General features: G+C 40.9%; 1 protein-coding gene across 19 annotated transcripts in view; it reads left to right on the top strand.

Annotated features, from left to right (window-relative positions):
- Positions 1–15,405, top strand: part of CPEB3 (cytoplasmic polyadenylation element binding protein 3) — a 242,765-nt gene that overhangs the window by 194,085 nt on the left and 33,275 nt on the right. For all 19 annotated transcript variants that reach the window (XM_016918864.4, XM_016918862.4, XM_016918865.4 and 16 more), the window contains one exon: positions 5,043–5,157. In XM_016918864.4, coding sequence (XP_016774353.1) covers positions 5,043–5,157 — 115 coding nt within the window. The remainder of the gene's footprint in view (positions 1–5,042; positions 5,158–15,405) is intronic.

Here is a 15,405-nt window from a genome sequence, read left to right as displayed (position 1 = left end):
CCAAAGGATACTGCAGCCCCTTTTTAAATTTTTATTTTATTTTGAGACAGGGTCTCACTCTGTCACCCAGGCTGGAGTACAGTGGCACGATCTTGGCTCACTGCAACCTCTGCCTCCCAGGTTCAAGTGATTATTCTCCTGCCTCAGCTTCCTGAGTAGCTGGGATTACCGGTGCCTGCCACCACGCCCAGCTAACTTTTGTATTTTTAGTAGAGACAGGGTTTTACCATGTTGGCCAAGCTGGTGTCGAACTCCTGACCTCAAATGATCTGCCCACCTTGACCTCCCAAAGTGCTGGGATTACAGAAATGAGCGACTGCACCTGGCCAGCAACCTCTTTTTAGAGTCACCTTTACCAGAAAATGTGGTCAGGCTGCTCCAGGAAGAAGTGCTGGAATCATGTCAGGATAATTTCAGGGAATCTTCACTATTTCTGGGTGGCATCCTTATACTTGTCCTCAGGATGCTGAGGCTTTTACTGCCCCTATAGTGCCTACTTGACAACATACTGGAAGAATTGTTTCACTCACACACCTTCTTTCTCACACACAGTCACAGAGTTAGCCCTATACAGTTTTTCCTAGGTTTGCATAAGGGATTAGTTCTAGGACCCCCCTCAGATACCAAAATCCATGGATGCTCAAGTCCCTTACATAAAATGACGTAACCTATGTGCATCCTCCCATATACTTTGAATTGTCTCTAGATTACTTATAATACCTAATACAATGTAAATGCTATATAAATAGTCGTTCTACTGTAGTTTTAAAATTTGTATTATTGTTACTGTTATTTTTGTTTTGAAATATATTCTAGGCTGGGCATGGTGGCTCACGCCTGTAATCCCAGCACTTTGGGAGGCCGAGGCAGGTAGATCACCTGAGGTCAAGTTTGAGACCAGCCTGGCCAACATGGTGAAACCCCATCTCTACTAAAAAAAAAAAAAAAAAATCAGCCAGGTGTGGTGGCACACTCTAGCTACTCAGGAGGCTGAGGCAGGGAAATTGCTTGAACCTGGGAGGTGGAGGTTTCAGTGGACTGAGATTGTGCCACTGCACTCCAGCCTGGGCGACAGAGCAAGACTCCATCTCAAAAAAAAAAAAGTTTTCTATTTGAGATTGGCTGACCCTGCCTTGCAGACTCAGAACCCACAGATAGGGAGGACCAGTTTTGTATAGAGAGAGGAAATTTATATTGAATTAGGACAGAATTCTAATTTCATCTATTCTCAAAAATAATTATTAAAGAAACAAAGATAATTAAAAAGTGGTTATTTTATTTATACTCTTTCCACAGAATATTTGAATTAGCTTATAAAGTATGATATTACAATGAAGTATATATATTATATATATACGCAATATATATATACACAATGAAAAAAATACATATATATATATAAATCAGGACCAGAAAATACATCCAAACAAAGAGTAAGTCCAGAAGGATAGAACATGGATATCAGGACCTGAGGTCTGGAGAAACAGGCCTTGTGTGAGAATGGGCTTAGATTTAAGAGAGAAACCAGAGTGTGAGTGCAACTTTTCATACAGATAGTACCACAATATTATTTTTTGCTTAGTATTTAGAGTGTGTTGATATTGTTCTATGTTGATTAATTCTGCATCTATGTTGATTAATTCTGCAGAGGTGACAGCTCTGAGCAACTGTTTTCTGGTGGCAGCTGGGAAATGTAGGTTTCGTGAATAGGGTTAATCAGCACTGTGTCTTGAGCCCTCTTCCTATATTTTTACCTAATCTGCAATGCCAAGAATAAAGGAATGGGTTGTGTGCAATGTGATGAAGTGAGATCGGGGGCTGGGGAGTGGGCAGAAAAGGCAGTAGGCAGTAATGAAAGCTCTCAGCAGGAAGGTTTGAGATCTTTTGCAGAGTTCTTTTGAGCAGTGGTAACCTACAGCTATTGATAAAAGGCTGTATTTCCTGTCTCAATTAATTGAACATGAAAGCAGACCACTGGATACTACACAAGAATAGTTTTCATTTTTAAAATAAAGTGATCTATGATCAAACGCAATTAACATAAAGTGATTGGAATTACCTTACCAGGTCCCGAAGCTGCCTTAACTGCTTTATTAGGAATGAGATTAGAAGAGACATTATGTGTAGAAAAAGATACATCTCTGTGTGTGTGTGTATGTGTGTGTGTGTATGTGTGTGTCATTAGAATCCTTGTTCTCACAGTGTCAGGAAATTATTGTGTATTAAATGAAAAAATTAGTAAAAGGCAGTAGGTCCTCATGAAGGCATTTAAAAGTAATGCTTTATGGTATTAGTGAATCTGCCTTTGTAGTAAATGTCAAGGGAATGATAATTTAGTCAAACAGACCAAAATTTACATGGAAAGAACTGCATTTTTTTTTTTTTGAAAGAGAGTCTCGCTCTGCCGCCCAGGCTGGAGTGCAGTGACGTGATCTTGGCACACTGCAAGCTCCGCCTCCCAGGTTCACACCATTCTCCTGCCTCAGCCTCCCGAGTAGCTGGGACCACAGGCGCCCGCTACCACGCCCGGCTAATTTTTCGTATTTTTAGTAGAAACGGGGTTTCACCATGTTAGCCAGGATGGTCTTGATCTCCTGACCTCGTGATCCGCCTGCCTCGGCCTCCCAAAGTGCTGGGATTATAGGCTTGAGCCACAGCGCCCAGCCAGAACTGCATTTTTTTTCATGCAATAAAGGTGGAGCGAATGTCTACATGTGAACAGTATTGTAAACAGGTCCAAGTTTTCAGGGTCTGGGGAAGAAATGGAGATTTTGTGATTTTGTGTCTTCTGGCTAACTGGTGAGGGCAACAGTGTCATAAAAGGCGAAAAGTGGCCGGGCACAGTGGCTCGCTCCCGTAATCCCAGCACTTTGGGAGGCCGAGGTGGGCGGATCCCTTGAGGTCAAGAGTTTGAGACCACCCTGGCCAACATGGCGAAGCCCCGTCTCTGCTAAAAATACAAAAATTACCCAGGTGTGGTGGCAGGTGCCGGTAATTCCAACTACTCAGGAGGCTGAGGCACGAGAATCACTTGAACCCAGGAGACGGAGGTTGCAGTGAGCAGAGATCATGCCACTGTACTCCAGCCTGGGCAATAAAGCAACACTCTGTCTCAAATAATAATAATAAAGGCAAAAAGTTAGGTGAGGGTGAAATTTGTAGCAATCTTAAAGAATGTGTAGACTGGCCAGGCGCGGTGGCTCGTGCCTATAATCCTAACACTTTGGGAGGCTGAAGTGGGTAGATCCCCTCAGGTCAAGAGTTTGAGACCAGCTGGCCAACATGGTGAAACCTTGTCTCTACTAAAAATACAAAAATTAACCGGGCATGATGGCGGGCACCTGTAATCCCAGTTACTTGGGAGGCCAAGGCAAGAGAATTCTCTTGAACCTGGGGGGTGGAGGTTGCATGAGCTGAGATTGTGCCACTTCACTCCAGCCTGGGCAAAAAGGGGAAACTCCATCTCCAAAAAAAAAAAAAAGTGTAGACTGTTTCTAACTGAGCAATTCCAGTTTTAAAATTAATTCAAAATGTTTTGAAAGTATAATTGCCACAGGTGCTACCTTTCAAGTGGAAGTACTCCTGGGTATAAGCCAAGCCACATAAGAAATTATCACATATGTTTCTTCGCATTAAGTATTGATTTCTGAGCAAGGGGGAAATGAACAATTCCGTTAATACTAAGGAAATGAAAAGTCAACTTTTTTGTTTTCTATCTTAGTCATTCATTGGTGGAGGGGAGGGGGAATGGCATGTTCCTTGAGGACAGATACCAGGTTCCCTTTCTGCACCCAGCCCGCTTCTCAGAGCATATTGGCTACCTGCGTAACTGGTTGGTTTTGAGACCGTGCAAAATTTGCCTTCTGGTGTGGGAGGATGTTTTTGTGTTTTTGTTTTGTTTAAGCTATTCTTTGATAATATGTTTTAAGGTTTTGTATATAAAACCATGTACATAAAGGCTCATGTTTTAAGGTTAAAATTCTAAAGAAATACCTTATTTTTTGCTTGTGATAAAATAGTACAAACTATGGGCACTAAGTCAGAGTCCCAGTTAAGAAAAATGACCAAATAGAAATATGCCATAAAGATTTCTTTTTCTGCTTTTAAAAAAATTTACTGAAACTTTGAAGCTTGCCTTTATTTAACCAGCCTCATTTGTCAAAATCAGATAAATCCAAAAGAGGTAATTCTCTCTCTTTTTTTTTTTCCTGAGACAGTCTTGCTCTGTCACCAGGCTGCAGTGCAGTGGCGTGATCTCGGCTCACTGCAACCTCTACCTGCTGGGTTCAAGCGATTCTCATGCCTCAGCCTCCTGAATAGCTGGGACTACAGGCGTGAGCCACTACACCCAGCTAATTTTTGTATTTTCAGTAGAGACAGGGTTTCACCATGTTGGCCAGGCTGATCTCGAACTCCTGACCTTAAGGGATCCACCTGCCTCAGCCTCCCAAAGTGCTGGAATTACAGGTGTGAGCCACCATGCCCAGCCAGAGAGTACTCTTTGTGCTTTATTGTTATCTTTGGTAATTCTATGCTAACTTGCTGCATGTTCGTCTGTATTAAATCATATTGCTGAAAGATATGTTTGAATTTTGGAGGGTGATGAGAATTAAAAAGTCAGACATGGAGAATTTTTAGAAAATACTCCAGATGTACTTTAGATGAACTCTTAAAACAAAGTGGTGTACTGTGACACGTTATAAACAGTCTCTATCATGTGTTAAGATGAATCTGATTCAAAATGCAGACTCTGTCTCTAAAAGCCTGCCTTAAAATAAAAAAACCACAGGCAGAGGTGGTTTCTGATGGTTTCATGGTATATGTCATATGTCTAGAGTGCTGAGTACAGTACCTGTAAGTAGATTCCCCAAGAGTTCTATTGAAAGGTACTTAATGCAGATTACGTTAACTAATTAACTGGATTTTGTTTGGGTCATGTTCATTGTGAAATGCACAAATCAGTGGGTTTGTCTTTAGTCATCTTATTCTCATTTGGGGTTGATGGAAATGAAGTAAGGACCAAGTAAACGACTTTTTTTCAGGTGCAAATTCGACCATGGAACCTAAGTGACAGTGACTTTGTAATGGATGGTTCTCAGCCTTTGGACCCCAGAAAAACTATCTTTGTTGGGGGAGTTCCACGACCCCTTCGAGCTGGTGAGTGGAAATAGTAATACCACAACAACAAAACCAACAACAACAAAATCCCCAATGCCTTTAGTCTTAAATATTTTCCAGGTTTCCAATCAGCTATACATAGTCTCCAAAAAGAAGGCTGTCATCATTTTCACTGAGCTTTTTCAGGATTAAAGGTTTTCTCCCAAAATGCTCTATTTTGTTATGGTGCAAAAGTGAATTTCATTAAACAGTTATGTTGACAAAATGAATTCTATTTAGTGCTTTCCTATTTAATCGCTTATATAAAAAATAATAACACATTTGGCAATGTGCATTCTTATGCCAGTCAGCATTGTTATGTATGACAGAAATCTTTTTTAAAGCTTCCCTGTTGGTTTTTTTTTTAAGTTCCTTTCCAGTGATGAAATAATTGTGCTGCTGGATTTGAGCAGAATCATAATTGACTGGAGAGTTTTAAGTGTTTTTGAACTGATGGCTTCAATACATATTTAAATCCAAAGACAAATCCAATCAGCTGTACATCAGCCTCCTAATAACCAGTATTAATGCCAGTGGAGTATAACAAAATTATTTCTAAGATCTAAGTTTTTGAAGCACTTAGAATAATTAAGTTTATTTTTTTAAAGTAAGACAAAAAAAGTTACTGTTGCCACTGTGAAAGTACATTTCTTTTGTGTTATTTATATGCACATAGACTTAGTTCTACCTAAAATTAAAACAAAAAGCAGAGATCATTAAAATCATGTTGTGAAATGGAATTATAAAATGTAACCTAACGTTATTTAGCTGTATTACTTTCAAAACTTAATTCTGAAAGTTCCTCAACATTTGTAACATATTTATCCAAATCCCAACTCCAGCCTACACCTAAAAGATAACTTTAGACCTATATAAAGACATTCATAATTTCATTTTGAAGGACTTTTAAACATATTTGTTCTGATTGGGTCTTATTTTCTTCATTCAAATGGAAAACTGTCAAATGAAAGATAGAAAGCAAAACAGCAGAGATGCTCCCCTTTTATCTGCAGTCGGAGAATAAAGTCTAAGAAGGGCTAATTCAAACGTGAAAAGCATTATGAGATGGGGGCAAATGCAGCCCTTTGTAAACTGTGCTTTTAAAAAAATGGTGGAGGTGTTGTGAAATATTTCTGACTTTTTCTAACTAGTGTTATATTTAGGAGTGGAGAGGGACAGAAATCCTTTTCCTTATTTTACAAATGGACAATCATTGCTAGTATTCTAGCTATTCCTTTTGCAACTAACTGCAAGCACAAATTAGTTTTTTTGTTTGTTTGTTTGAGATGGAGTCTCGCTCTGTTGCCCAGGCTGGAGTGCAGTGGCACGATCTCGGCTCACTGCAACCTCCGCCTCCTGGGTTCAAGTGATTCTCCAGCCTCAGTCCCCCAAGTAGTTGGGACTACAGGTGTGTGCCACCACACCTGGCTAATTTTTGTATTTCTAGTAGAAACAGGGTTTTGCCATGTTGGCCAGGTTGGTCTCGAACTCCTGACCTCAGGTGATCCACCCACCTCAGCCTCCCAAAGTAGTTGGGATTACAGGCGTGAGCCACCACGCCCAGCCACAAATTAGTTTTTATGTTCTAGCCCCTTTCCTTTTTTTCCTAGATAGGAATCTGAAAAAATATTCTGAAAAAGCCCTATAGTTATAAAAATAACAGAATTGGCTGTAACTTCTTATGTCTATCTAAGTCACAGACATACAAGTTTATACATTAAACTTCAATTTGTATTATTCACTCTTTATTCTTCCTGTTTTAATGATTTGGAAGGATAGGTAAGGGCCTGTGTATCATTTTTCTTCTGTAAATCCTGTGAAGATACCTTTTCCAAAAGGTTGCTGTATGATCACACCAACACTGCAAGAAGTGAACCCCTGGGCGTGAAATTATATTCTTTAACATTTGGTATCTGCAAGATGCCACAAATTCTAGGATTAAACAAGAATTATATTTAGTTGTCTAGTAAGAAATGGGATTTTGTGTTCCCTGACTAGATACTATATTATACCTTTCATAATTTGAAGTTCCTTTTTTTTTTTGAGACGGAGTCTCGCTCTGTCACCTGGGCTGGAGTGCAATGGCCCGATCTCAGCTCACTGCAACCTCCACCTCCCGGGTTCAAGAGATTCTCCTGCCTCAGCTTCACGAGTTTTTGGGACTACAGGCGCATGCCACCATGCCCGGCTGTTTTGTGTTTTTGGTAGAGACAGTGTTTCACCATGTTGGCCAGGCTGGTCTCAAACTCCTGACCTCATGATTCACCCGCCTCGGCCTCCCAAAGTGCTGGGATTACAGGTGTGAGCCACCGTGCCCAGCCAAAGTTCTCTTTTTTTTCAACTAAGCTAAAATTTTTTGTTTTAAAATGTTTTGTTTTTATAGTTATGTGGATAGTAATCTAAAATCACTTGAATTATTGATAGGGTTCCTCCCATGCCAACACTTCCCTTAAGCATAGCTAGTTTCTAGGTGGCAAAGTAATCTATATTATTGTCTTAGAATTTTACCATTCATCCCAAGACTTCTAGTTTAGAGGGCCATGTTATCAAGACAAAAAGTTAACATCTGCAACTTTTATCTATAATCCTAGGAATTGGGTTTCTTTGAAACACACTGAGCTTTGGGAACTGATGTATACCTTGGAATAGAAGACGTTTTTTAAAGGAATTCATTGTGACTTTGCTAGACAAGCTGAAGTTGAATACAGTACAGTTCACTTGAATGATAAACATTTATTGAGCATCTACTGTATTACTGGCACTGAGAAAATATGTGTCATGCAAAACTGAATATCCCACTATCATGTTAAAGAGGTAATCATTTACAGAGAGTCAAAAGATTTCAGAAGAAAACAAATGTGTTTATAGAATGTGAACTCAGAATTAACTGGAGACCAGATTATATTCTTTAACATGATTTTCAAATTTGGTTTTGAAATGCTTTAGAGCATTTTTTATTATTTCCAAGGGATATTCTAGTTATGGAATTTTGGAAAGTCTAAAACTATTTTAAGCATTTTTTTTTTTTTTTTTTTTTTGAGACGGAGTCTCGCTCTGTCGCCCAGGCTGGAGTGCAGTGGCGCGATCTCGGCTCACTGCAAGCTCCGCCTCCCGGGTTCACGCCATTCTCCTGCCTCAGCCTCCCGAGTAGCTGGGACTACAGGCGCCCGCTACCACGCCCGGCTAATTTTTTTGTATTTTTAGTAGAGACAGGGTTTCACCGTGTTAGCCAGGATGGTCTCGATCTCCTGACCTCGTGATCCGCCCGCCTCGGCCTCCCAAAGTGCTGGGATTACAGGCGTGAGCCACCGCGCCCGGCCTATTTTAAGCATTTTATGTAGACTGATCCTGGACTAGATATGGGTGTCCCTACTCAACAGGTGTGATTTTAGATGTCCAGGTGGATTTTTACCTTATTCAGGGCCAAAAAGTATCCCTTAATATGTCACAGTGACTAAAATGTTATCACTGAAGTGTTATTCCTTTGGATCTTGTGAGTTTTTTTTTTTTAATCTTTGATATTTCCTCATTGTAAGACAAGGACCAATATCACTGATAGTTATTCTGAATACAGGCCTTATCCCTTTAAACAGAAATATACAAACACCTCTAAAGAAAAAAGGCAACCTATTTTAAGCAGTATTGTCCTGAGTTTCTGGTTCTTTGATAAACCTTCTTTTTAAAAACTCAGGTTGGACCAGCCTGAGCAACATGGTGAAACCCTGTCTCTACAATAAATACAAAAATTAGCCAGGCATGATGGCACACGCCTGTAGTCCCAGCTACTTGGGGGGCTGAGGCAGGAGAATCACTTGAGCCCAGGGAGCTCGGGGCTGCAGTGAGCTGAGATTGCATCAGTGCACTCCAGCCTGGGTGACAGTAAGACCTTATCTCAAAAAAAAAAAAAAAAAAAAAAAAAAAAAAAAAAAAATTAGGTTGGAAAAAAATCACAGTCCTAGAAAGGAAAAGAAAAGCAAAGCTGAAAATGGGAAAATATCAGTGGAAAATTTAGATGAGCTTACTCATTGCCTGATTGTGGGTTTTTCTATGTCAAATAATACACATTATTACTGTCTCTTCCTTTCATCATTCCCATCGGTGACAATAGCAAACCAACAATGGTTTGCCTGAAGTCTCCTGGTGTTTATCAGATCTTGTTTTCTTTCTACTCCCCACCTCACCCTACCCTCACGTTAGGAAAGCCTGTAAGTAGACTCACCGTGCCACCATGTGGCTAAAGCTCGCATATTCTTTAGAGTCAGTACAGGGTAATGGGCAGTTTGATTCTCCTCCTGCTGCCACCTGGAAGTACAACACGTTGCCACTCTGCTTCATTCACGTAATGTGAATCTCCATACAGAAATAGCCCTGTTGCATATCTCTGTGGCATTAGGACCTCTCCAGAATGCATATCTCTTCACTCTGACAGAAAATAAGTGCCAGACTTGGGGGTTATGATATCACCAGGAAAAAGTAGAGAGTGAGGTATGTGGTCTCTGTACTCTTCCCCAGTTGATTAACATGAGTATTCCTCTGATCCCAAATTTCTTGGTTTTGGCATCTGATGGAAGGACTGCCCCAGTGACCAAGCTTTTGGATCCATTCATTCCCAACCTTGATCAGGCTGGAAAAACTTTCAGTCTTTCTCATTAGAAGCATATGAACTGTTCTTGACTTCATGACTTCCTTAGGCCCTGCAAACAGATCAATCTTGAGAGAGTGCTCATCTGAATCCCCACAACCTACTGTTTTCTCGTTCATCTTTTGGTTCTGTCTTTCCTAACAATTGCTGTGATAATTCCTTCCTTTCTTTTTTTCCCCTACCAATATTCTGGGATGAATCCTGAAATTTCTTTCTCTGCCTTCCCCACCTGCCCTGACTGTTGTGAGGATGGTTTTTCTGTGGGAGGTAAAAATTTGTGAAGTAAATATTCAGAGATATATGGCATATATCTAGAGAACATATATCCTGAATTTTTCTAAGATCATTTATTTCAGACATTTTATATAAACATTTGATAGTTCACATGTATTAGAAACCATATCCTGATTTGTGATTTAGGAAACAAGAGTATATTATAACCCTATCCTTTATTGTTGTTTTATGATATGGTTGCAGGCAGAAACCATCCTGTATCAAGTTTTTCAACAGTAGAAGCTTTTTCACCATGTCCTAAGTTCAGTATGGGTTGTCCCGGATAAACTCCAGATTTGGCATACTGACTTGATTAACTGTATTACCTTTAGGGATAAGGGTTTTCCTAATGTTAGTATGTGTTTGTGTCCTCCCTCTGCACCAAAAGCAAACCCTCATCCAAAGCTGATGTCAAACTTTGCCATATCAGTGGCAGGCTGTGTGATATTAGCATAAAACCAAAATAACACTGCAATGAATTGATACTTATAGAGCATAAAACCAGGCCAACTTAAATGTTAAGCAGAGATTCACAGGGTGGGAGAGGGGCAAGAACCCTGGACAAAACTAAACATTTGAATACCACTCTGTCCTCAGCAGTGTGCCCAGAGCTCTCATGGATGTTTAATTCTCACAATGACCCTGTGAGATTGTAAGTGGTAGACTGCGCTTTCGAGATGATGAAGCAGAGTTCAGATAGAGTAATTGGTCTTTCTCAGGTCGAAAGAAAGATACTTTATTAAGCTGAGATCTGAGATGTTGTCTCAGTAACAGTAGTAACAGTCTACTTGGTACCAGTGCACTCTGTCTGATTTAATTCATTGTTCATACCATCTATTTGAAAATATTCTTAACTTCCCAACATATCTGATGCAGAGCAGAAGCTTATGAGCACATTTCTTCCACTTGAAGTGTGTGAATTGCCCTTGAACCAACTTGACAATTGTGGTAAACCTAGAAAGTCCTCATCAAGTTTAATCTTCCTTTCTTTCAGAAGTCAAGACCTCTTTGATATCTTAAGGTGCCCTATGCCTCTTGCCTATCTGTTTTGTCCTTATTTCCAAAGAGAAGAAATATGGATTGTAGATTCGCAGTTTAGAATCTGTAGAGACGAATGTGTTATTTTCCTCTGGAATCCTCATTTCTACTCTATCTCATTTGGCTGTCCAGTATCTCAGACTCACATGTTGCCTTAGCTGGCTTTGAAATGTATTATAATTAAATGATATAAATAGGGCCCTAAGGTGAAGCAGGGCTGGGAGGAGTCATCATGGGTTTCCTCTCTGGTGAACTAAAGACCCTTTCACATCTTTGTAAAGAATCAGGAGCAGGCCAAGCACGGTGGCTCACGCCTGTAATCCCAGCACTTTGGGAGGCCAAGGCAGGTGGATTACCTGATGTCAGGAGTTCAAGACCAGCCTGGCCAATATGGCAAAACCCCATCTCTACTAAAAATATAAAAATGAGTTGGGCGTGGTGACTGCACTCCTATAATCCCAGCTACTTGGGAGGCGGAGGCAGGAGAATCGCTTGAACCCTGGAGGCGGAGGTTGCAGTGAGCCGAGATCGTGTCACTGCACTCCAGCCTGAGCGATAGAGCGAGATTCCATCTCAAAAAAAGAAAAAGAAAAAAGGAAAAAGAATCAGGAGCAAATCCAAGGAACCATAATTGAAGCTTATATTCAGATTCAGAGATGTAGTCATCACAATCCAAAGGAATCCATGGGGATGCTATGCTCCATATTGCTGCAGTATTCTAGTTTGCCCCTCCAGTCTGTGGCACAGTGACGCTCATCACAAGAGCCAGCATGTGGATTAGACTCATTGTGTTGCTGCTACCGTGGAAGTTGTTCATGAGACAACTTAAGTTGTCTTAGGATCACAGAGCATCTTGTCCAAAGTATGGTATACCCTTGAACCATAGCTATTAGACCTGCCATCTTCCCACCATGACGAGACAGACCCATGAGCACTGTCTGGATGGGAAAGAAAATAAAAAGTAGTTTGGAAAGTCTCGACTTCCTCGTGGACTATATACCTATTTTCACCTCTGTGTGAACTCTGGATTCCTTCGCCTCTATGCCCTGCTCTGCTACCCTCATTTTCCTCAGGTTAAATGTTAAGAACATCCTCCTGGGAGCTACTTTGTCTCTGCCCTCTGCAGAGGATGGTTTCAAATGAGGACTAGAAATTCTGTTTAGTACTTAAATGAGTTCATTTAAGTATGCTTAAGAAGTATGCTGAATGAAGACTCACTGGTTGAGCAAAAGACCAAATATGAACAGCAGTTGTTTGACTATTGTTTACTTCCCTTCAAGGGTGGTCATAGTATTAGACTTTCTGTAGTTAAAATACAGATGAGGCCGGGCGCGGTGGCTCACGCCTGTAATCTCAGCACTTTGGGAGGCGAGGCAGGCGGATCATGAGGTCAGGAGATCGAGACCATCCTGACTAACACGGTGAAACCCAGTCTCTACTAAAAATACAAAAAATTAGCCAGGCGTGGTGGCGGGCGCCTGTAGTCCCAGCTGCTCGGGAGGCTGAGGCAGAAGAATGGTGTAAACCCAGGAGGCAGAGCTTGCAGTGAGCCAAGATTGCACCACTGCACTCCAGCCTGGGCAACAGAGTGAGACTCCGTCTCAAAAATAAGTAAATAAATAAATAAATAATAAAATACAGATGAGGGTAGAGAGGGAGATGGGAAATTTTCATACTCTTCTCCCAAAAACCTCTTCTTAAGTCACCTTGGTTTCTTCTAGCTTCTCAACAAATTGCCCTTCACTTAAGTGAGACCTAATCAACTCAAATGTCTGCAGACTTTTTGGTGGCCAAAAAAGCAACTACATATAAGTTCATAAATGGAAATTATTTATTTATAATTGGTTGTCATAAGAGCATAAGCAGATGAGGGTTTCTGTTTCCTATCAAAAGTACTTAACTGCCAGCAACATCAGTCACGATCTAATCCTTGGAATGTGCAGATGATTTCAAGCAGATAGATTCACAAAGTAATGGAATGTTTGTGCTTCTCTGGCATCATCAGGAGATCCTGAAGATTTTTTTTTTTTTTTTTTGAGACAGAGTCTTGCTCTTTCGCCTGTGCTGGAGTGCAGTGGCGTGATCTCGGCTCACTGCAAGGTCCAGCTCCCAGGTTCATGCCATTCTCTTGCCTCAGCCTCCCGGCATCTGCCACCACGCCCGGCTAATTTTTTGTATTTTTAGTAGAGACAGGGTTTCACCGTGTTAGCCAGGATGGTCTCCATCTCCTGACCTCAAGATCCGCCCACCTTGGCCTCCCAAAGTGCTGGGATTATAGGCGTGAGCCACCGTGCCCGGCGATCCTGAAGATTTTCTGGAGACCACTGTGGTGTAGAAAAATCTGTGGTTACAGTAACTCTCCTGCTTAGCTGGAGTTTCAAACTTACCACTCATGTGCCTTCTTTCTAAATCAGGCACTTTATTGAGTCCTTCCTATAGTGGAAGACAAGTGCCATTCAATTCCTTGCCAGCATTCTTTTCCTGGCCATTCACCAGGCTTAGAGATTGTTCCCTCTCTTATTTCACTACAGAGGAAGCCTTGTCTTTTGAAAATTAGTATTTAATTTACAGGGTCCTGAGGTTACTTATTTCATTAAACCCATTCAACCAATAAGGGAAATTCATTAATGACTGCAATTAACAATTAATTTTGCCTTCAGTTTCTTGGTCTCTGTTACTGCAGTAACATTAGCCATATGAGGAGATTCTCAAACCATCAGAGGTTGTTGGGATGAAGTATAAGGACCTCTAATATTCAGGGTTATGCACACAATTCCTGTTACATTGTTTGAGTGAATGTGATTCCTGGATCCTGCCCCAAGACTGCAGTCAGCATCAACTTGGCTTTAACGGACAATTCTCCCTTGGCTGATATGGCTTAGTAATTCTGACCATAGTGGTATAATTGAGATAACTTTTTGCTGCTCTGTCTTTAATAGCACTTACTCTTAGGCTTACTTATTACTAGCTTATTTTCTCACCTTCTGAAAATTACTAGTTGGTTGTAGGTTGTCCTTCCTATTAAAAATAGGCACTTAGAAAACAGTCACCAATAGGCAATCTGGTATGTAAAGAACTTTTGGAGAAGTGTAAACGTAGCCTCTCTGATGTAGCAACACAGTTTTTCTTACTGCCTCAGCAGTTTCATAGTACAGAAACCAGTAATGCTTGGCTTTCCTTTTGTTCATAGACATCTAGTGGAGTTCTTATACTATTCAGCCCTTCACCCTTTGTACATTCTGCAGAACTCTTCTCCTAGAAGAGAAGAGTTGTGCTGCTCTCCATCTCCCCAGATACTGATTCCTGTGGAGATCTACTATGTGATGATCTTTGCACATTGGCTGTGGCCCAGGTCATTGTCTGTCTTCCCTGTCTTCTCCTTTCCAAATACCATATATAGGTGTTGAAACAGGTTCTTGGGTCACTTCCCAGGGGTAGTGCTGAGTCTTTTGGACTTATATTATGTGAGTAGCCTAAAAGGAATGGTCATACCTGGAGAACGTGCTGTCCACTATCAAGTAAACAATTACCTTCAGACAATCTGGTATGCAGGTAAGTGCTACATGTTTTTCTAATGGTACCTTTATTGTTTTGTAACTATACCAGTATAAAGGCATACTTAGGCCAGGCATGGTGGCTCATGCCTGTAATCCCAGCACTTTGGGAGGCCAAGGCTGGAGGATCACTTGAGGTCAGGAGTTCAAGACCAGCCTGGCCAACATGGTGAAACCCCATCTCTACTAAAAATACAAAAAATTAGCCAAGTGTGGTGGTGCATGCCTGTAATCCCAGCTACTCGGGAGGCTGAGGCAGGAGAATCACTTGAACCGGGGAGGTTGTAGTGAGCTGAGATCACACCACTGCACTCCAGCCTGGGCAACAGAGCGAGACTCTGTCTCAGTAAACAAACAAACAAACAAACAAAGGCATATTTAGAAGAAATGTGACAAGGAGTACAGGCCAGACCTCTGGATCTGTAGCAAGGTACAACATGGGTATGTTTTTACTATTTGTGTGGCACCTTAGTGCTCTGTGGTAGGTTGTAAGTGCTCAGTAAATGTTTATTGTGGCTATTATCATTACTAGTATTATTTAGAATTCAATGGGAAAGGGTAGTATGGAGAGTTCACAGTTGGGTTAGAATATACTCTAAAATCTTTATTTTTTTAAATTGTGGAGATTTACTTTAAGGCTATAAACAAATTGTCTCTAGTTAAAACAAGCAGTTAGTTAATCCTTTCTATAGCTTAGTCCTAATATAGTAGTGTGACACTAGTAATTGCTTTTAGTCTTAG

The sequence above is a fragment of the Pan troglodytes genome, chromosome 8 (genome assembly GCF_028858775.2).
Source record: "Pan troglodytes isolate AG18354 chromosome 8, NHGRI_mPanTro3-v2.0_pri, whole genome shotgun sequence".
Taxonomy (NCBI): domain Eukaryota; kingdom Metazoa; phylum Chordata; class Mammalia; order Primates; family Hominidae; genus Pan; species Pan troglodytes.
The sequence above is the reverse complement of the archived record's forward strand: the minus strand, read 5'-3'. Positions and strand labels throughout refer to the sequence as shown.